Source organism: Macrosteles quadrilineatus, unplaced genomic scaffold (assembly GCF_028750875.1).
Source record: "Macrosteles quadrilineatus isolate MER2022 unplaced genomic scaffold, UCM_ALF_1.0 Scaffold_5__1_contigs__length_97177068, whole genome shotgun sequence".
Taxonomy (NCBI): Eukaryota; Metazoa; Arthropoda; class Insecta; order Hemiptera; family Cicadellidae; genus Macrosteles; species Macrosteles quadrilineatus.
Genome location: NW_026542598.1, coordinates 86,139,069 through 86,145,974, shown reverse-complemented (window position 1 = coordinate 86,145,974; position 6,906 = coordinate 86,139,069). Strand labels below are relative to the sequence as shown.

Here is a 6,906-nt window from a genome sequence, read left to right as displayed (position 1 = left end):
TTTTAGGAAAATATCATACTTAATTAAAAACATGTATTTATCCGTTCGCATGGGTTGAACAGTTAATTTACAACACTTAAATCATTTCTACAAGCTCAAGAAAATCATAATGATTCAAAATCAGGGATTTGCCGTCATGCACAACATTGAAAATTAAATCCCGCTAACCAATACAAACCCCTCAAATCCGAAACCCCCGTTGCGGAGAAAACTTCACTATTTTAACCACTAGACATAGCCTGAAAAATGATTTTTTTACCTCTTTAAAGGGGATAAAGCTCAAGGGTCGAATATTAGCTTTGACTATTAATACAACATAACAATACCTTTCATAAGCAATTGAGTTTAGGTAATTTTTAGATGATTAGGTTCGATCAGCGACCACAGAACTTGAGGAATATGTTCCGATATTTGGATTGTCTGCAATTTTAGACTCCCTTGTTTGCAACTCAGGATAATTTTGGGTGTCTTTGTGCTATGGCAGTAAAGGCGATTCCCCCGGCCAACCCAAGGATTAAAAACGTAAAGATGAATTTGATTATATATCGAAGACCTATGTATTTTGTAAATAAATGTAATAAAAAACTAAGCTTCCAACAACTGAAACACTCAACTTGAATTCATAAACAAAAAAATTAAACAATTGTATTGCATATTATTAGTATACCAGATATAAATTTTATATATAAATGCTTAAAGATAGTGTTTAGAGAAGTTAATTTTTCTGGGGGAGGACCCCTGGACGGGTTTTTACTGAAGGCTATTACAGACAGATAACCAGACCCCCTCATGAATAAGGTCTATTTACGTCTACCTATTTGTTTAAATAATTTTATATTATTCATACTGTCATTTTATCTGTTAGCTCTTATTCCTTAAAATAAGAACCAGTCACAGGCTACAAAATTTTTAAAAAAATAAACTGTATATACAGGGAGCGGCAGAAATATCTGACGGTTTTCAAGCGAGTACAGTCCGGCAGCCTGAGTGGAGGGGTGGGCAGCGGCTCATTCTCAAGGCCAAGTGCCCCCATTTCAGTTGCCATTGAGCAGTGGACCGGTATACATCGCGCGTTTGTCGTTGAGGCGTATTTCAAAAGTGGCGATTCTGTTGTTGATACGCAACGTAAGTTTCGTAGGTATTTTAATGTGGCTGGTGGGGAATCTATCCCATCCCGAAACACCATCAAATTGTGGGTGGATACCTTTAGATCCACAGGATCAACTGCAAAACGTAGGCCTACAGGCTGTCCAAGGTCAGTGAGGACGTCGGAGAACGTGGAGCAAGTGCATGATACACAATGCGGGCTTGTTAGCACAGCTTGTCGCACTCACTCCACGTTCTCCGGCGTCCTCACTGACCTTGGACGGCCTACGTTTTGCAGTTGATCCTATGGATCTAAAGGTATAGTGTATTAAATGTACTATGGAGTGAAACTAAAATGTTATTATTTGCTTGTTTAGGGATATGGAAAGTAAATATAAATACACCTAATAACACTTGAAATATGTATGTATTTAAACTCATACTTTTTAACAAGATGGTAAATACATGAAAGATGGTAGTAGTGATTGATTTTGTTTTGTTACTCAAATCGTCATCAGGCCGAATAACGTAATGTGCTGATAAGTTTTTTATTGACGGTTTTGATTAAATTTGAAAATATATTTATTTCATACCATACTATAGTAATTAACATATTAATAAAATGATTTCTTATTCTGTTGAGGAAACCTAAATTCTTGATAGGGACTAACTATGACAAGTTTATGAAGTAGTTTATAATGCACAAAGTACAAGTAGTCACACAGCATATGCTCTGTGACTAGTAGTTTACAGTATTTACAGTATTTTCAGTATTTACAGTAGTTCACAAATGGAAATTAGCTTAGTCAGCGACAGAGAATGATTATTTATTAGATTTAAATTGATATCCCCGCACACAAATTTTTTAAGTCTCTTTATCATTTCTTAATGCTTATAAAAAACACAATTCACTTCTTTGGCAGGTGAATTATGGTATGTAAAACAAACAACTCTGATGATTTTCTTTACTTTTCCAAATAACTCGATGATTTCCATTTAAATACCTCTTTACAATAAGGTATAAAGCCTGTAAATAAACAATATATCCTATAGTAAAATAAAATTATATAATTACTAGCCCAGAGCAACAGAAAGAATTCACAATGTATATGTATATTTTCTAATGAACATACAAAACAATATTCAGTAATGCAATCCAGATCCACATCTTCATTTCGCCGTTGGTTGTAAAGGATTTTTCATTTAATTCAATTATTGCACTTATAAGGCCTCTCTCCTGTATGGACCCATGAATGTGTCCTCATATAGCTTTTAGTTGTAAAGGATTTTCCACATGTAGAGCACTTGTAAGGTCTCTCTCCCGTATGAACGAATGAATGTGTCTTCATATAGCTTTTAGTTGTAAAGGATTTTCCACATGTAGAGCACTTGTAAGGTCTCTCTCCTGTATGAACCAATAAATGTCTCTTCATATTGCATTTGGTTGCAAATGTTTTACCACATGTAGAGCACTTGTAAGGTCTATCTATTGTATGAACCAATGAATGTATCCTCATATCACGTTTGATTGTAAAGGATTTTCCACAAGTAGAGCACTTATAAGGTCTCACTCCTGTATGAACGAATGAATGTGTCTTCATATTACCTTTGTCTGCAAAGGTTTTACCACATGTAGAGCACTTGTAAGGTCTCTCTCCTGTATGAACCAATAAATGTTTCTTCATATTACCTTTGACTGCAAAGGATTTTCCACATGTAGTGCACTTGTAAGGTCTATCTATTGTATGAACCAATGAATGTATCTTCATATCGCGTTTGATTGTAAAGGATTTTCCACAAGTAGAGCACTTGTAAGGTCTCTCTCCTGTATGAATCAATGAATGTGTCTTCATACTGCTTATTTGTGTAAAGGATTTTCCACATGTAGAGCACTTGTATGGTCTCTCTCCTGTATGAACCAATAAATGTTTCTTCATATTACCTTTGACTGCAAAGGTTTTACCACATGTAGAGCACTTGTAAGGTCTATCTTTTGTATGAACCAATGAATGTATCTTCATATCGTGTTTGATTGTAAAGGATTTTCCACAAGTAGAGCACTTGTAAGGTCTCTCTCCTGTATGAATCAATGTATGTGTCTTCATAGTGCCCATTTGTGCAAAGGATTTTCCACATGTAGAGCACTTGTAAGGTCTCTCTCCTGTATGAATCAATGTATGTGTCTTCATAGTGCCCATTTGTGCAAAGGATTTTCCACATGTAGAGCACTTGTAAGGTCTCTCTCCTGTATGAATCAATGTATGTGTCTTCATAGTGCCCATTTGTGCAAAGGATTTTCCACATGTAGTGCACTTGTAAGGTTTCTCTCCTGTATGAACCAATAAATGTTCTTTTACTTGATTTTGTTTGAAAAAGGTTTTTTCACATATTAAACATTTAAAGGGCCGCTCTCCTGTGTGATGTAATATATGAACCTTCATTGTGTATAGAGTTGTACAGCGTTGCTCACATATTGGACACTTGTAATAGTTGAGAAAATGTTTAGTGTGAGTTAACATTTCTACTCTTGCACTTTTTATTTCCATGCAGTTTATCACATAAATCTAGTAACTAATCAATAAACTCAACAAATCAGAGTGGTTTGTATGTATTTTAAATAGTAACATTGTTTGTAGGCTAACCTCATGATAGGCTAATCTCTCATTCAACATTAAATCTTCTCGTAGTCAAATCTTGCTGTGCCTGTGCTTATTTTCAATACACTTGAGTGATAATTCTTTTTCTCTCGTCTTTTTGTATTCTTCTATTGTCTTATATAAATTCTTAAATAAATATTTTCTGTTGTTTTGATTCCTTTGACTGTCTCAACCTACAACAAAAATATTCAATATAATTTAAATTCTAGTTTGAACAAATTAATTACCAGTAATTAATTTTGCGTAGGGGAAAGAAGTGATTTAGAACGGTTCTTCAAAGTATCATATCAGGGATTATCTGGATATGCCTGAACATCAATCTTAATTTGTTTTCATGCGTTAAAAATATATTTTTTTAGGAAAATATCATACTTAATTAAAAACATGTATTTATCCGTTCGCATGGGTTGAACAGTTAATTTACAACACTTAAATCATTTCTACAAGCTCAAGAAAATCATAATGATTCAAAATCAGGGATTTGCCGTCATGCACAACATTGAAAATTAAATCCCGCTAACCAATACAAACCCCTCAAATCCGAAACCCCCGTTGCGGAGAAAACTTCACTATTTTAACCACTAGACATAGCCTGAAAAATGATTTTTTTACCTCTTTAAAGGGGATAAAGCTCAAGGGTCGAATATTAGCTTTGACTATTAATACAACATAACAATACCTTTCATAAGCAATTGAGTTTAGGTAATTTTTAGATGATTAGGTTCGATCAGCGACCACAGAACTTGAGGAATATGTTCCGATATTTGGATTGTCTGCAATTTTAGACTCCCTTGTTTGCAACTCAGGATAATTTTGGGTGTCTTTGTGCTATGGCAGTAAAGGCGATTCCCCCGGCCAACCCAAGGATTAAAAACGTAAAGATGAATTTGATTATATATCGAAGACCTATGTATTTTGTAAATAAATGTAATAAAAAACTAAGCTTCCAACAACTGAAACACTCAACTTGAATTCTTAAACAAAAAAATTAAACAATTGTTTTGCATATTATTAGTATACCAGATATAAATTTTATATATAAATGCTTAAAGATAGTGTTTAGAGAAGTTAATTTTTCTGGGGGAGGACCCCTGGACGGGTTTTTACTGAAGGCTATTACAGACAGATAACCAGACCCCCTCATGAATAAGGTCTATTTACGTCTACCTATTTGTTTAAATAATTTTATATTATTCATACTGTCATTTTATCTGTTAGCTCTTATTCCTTAAAATAAGAACCAGTCACAGGCTACAAAATTTTTAAAAAAATAAACTGTATATACAGGGAGCGGCAGAAATATCTGACGGTTTTCAAGCGAGTACAGTCCGGCAGCCGAGTGGAGGGGTGGGCAGCGGCTCATTCTCAAGGCCAAGTGCCCCCATTTCAGTTGCCATTGAGCAGTGGACCGGTATACATCGCGCGTTTGTCGTTGAGGCGTATTTCAAAAGTGGCGATTCTGTTGTTGATACGCAACGTAAGTTTCGTAGGTATTTTAATGTGGCTGGTGGGGAACCTATCCCATCCCGAAACACCATCAAATTGTGGGTGGATACCTTTAGATCCACAGGATCAACTGCAAAACGTAGGCCTACAGGCCGTCCAAGGTCAGTGAGGACGTCGGAGAACGTGGAGCAAGTGCATGATACACAATGCGGGCTTGTTAGCACAGCTTGTCGCACTCACTCCACGTTCTCCGGCGTCCTCACTGACCTTGGACAGCCTACGTTTTGCAGTTGATCCTGTGGATCTAAAGGTATAGTGTATTAAATGTACTATGGAGTGAAACTAAAATGTTATTATTTGCTTGTTTAGGGATATGGAAAGTAAATATAAATACACCTAATAACACTTGAAATATGTATGTATTTAAACTCATACTTTTTAAAAAGATGGTAAATACATGAAAGATGGTAGTAGTGATTTATTTTGTTTTGTTACTCAAATCGTCATCAGGCCGAATAACGTAATGTGCTGATGAGTTTTTTATGGAAGGTTTTGATTAAATTTTGAAAATATATTTATTTTATACCATACTATAGTATTAATATATTAATAAAACAATTTCTTATTCTGTTGAGCAAACCTAAATTCTTAATAGGGACTAACTATGACAAGTTTTTGAAGTAGTTTATAATGCACAAAGTACAAGTAGTCACAGAGCATTATCTCTGTGACTAGTAGTTTACAGTATTTACAGTATTTTCAGTATTTACAGTAGTTCACAAATGGAAATTAGCTTAGTCAGCGACAGAGAATAATTATTCATTAGATTTAAATTGATATCCCCGCACACAATTTTTTTAAGTCTCTTTATCATTTCTTAATGCTTATAAAAAACACAATTCACCTCTTTGGCAGGTGAATTATGGTATGTAAAACAAACAACTCTGATGATTTTCTTTACTTTTCCAAATAACTTGATGATTTCCATGGTAATACCTCTTTACAATAAGGTATCAAGTCTGTAAATAAACAATATCTAATATATAAAATTCTCGTGTCACAGTGTTTGTCTGCAAACTCCTCCGGAACGACTTCACCGATCGTTATGAAATTTGGTGTGTAAATTCTGTAGGTATGCGAATCGGACGTAAACTATTTCCCGTTTCGAAATTCTTAAAAGGGCTCCGCCCCAGTGGCTCTGGAGTTTCCCATGTTAACCTTATGAGAAATGGAATTAATGAATCTTAACAGCTGTTTCAATTAAACAAGTTGGTTCTGTTCTATGATGTTCAATAGCATTAAAGTTACAAGGATTACCAACAGGGTGCAGCACTATTATTTCTTTTACATTTATGACAACAGCTAATTTGCAACCAAAAGGTGAGTGAGCGTAGCGAACGAGCTCCAATCCAAAGGTGAGTGAGCGTAGTGAACGAACTTCAACCAGGACGTGATTGAGCGATGCGAACATCTAACCTGAAGGCAAGTGAGCGCAGCGAACGAGCTCCAACCTAAAGGTGAGTGAGCGTAGCGAACGAGCTCCAACCTAAAGGTGAGTGAGCGTAGCGAACGAACTTCAACCAGGACGTGATTGAGCGATGCGAACGAGATCATCTTGAAAATTAAACGTAACGGTACTTAAATTATAAATAGTCAAAGGCAAGACAACGTCTGCCGGGTCGGTCTGTCTTAGGAGAAACCTATAACTTAGGCGATA

The 6,906-nt window shown here is 35.4% G+C and overlaps 1 protein-coding gene across 7 annotated transcripts in view; it reads right to left on the bottom strand.

Moving 5' to 3' along the window:
- Window positions 1–1,654: 1,654 nt before the first annotated feature.
- LOC128994088 (zinc finger protein 708-like) overlaps window positions 1,655–6,906 on the bottom strand; it is a 38,056-nt gene continuing 32,804 nt past the window's right edge. For all 7 annotated transcript variants that reach the window (XM_054418334.1, XM_054418333.1, XM_054418335.1 and 4 more), the window contains one exon: window positions 1,655–3,916. In XM_054418334.1, coding sequence (XP_054274309.1) covers window positions 2,295–3,632 — 1,338 coding nt within the window. In that variant the 5' untranslated portion in view covers window positions 3,633–3,916 and the 3' untranslated portion in view covers window positions 1,655–2,294. The remainder of the gene's footprint in view (window positions 3,917–6,906) is intronic.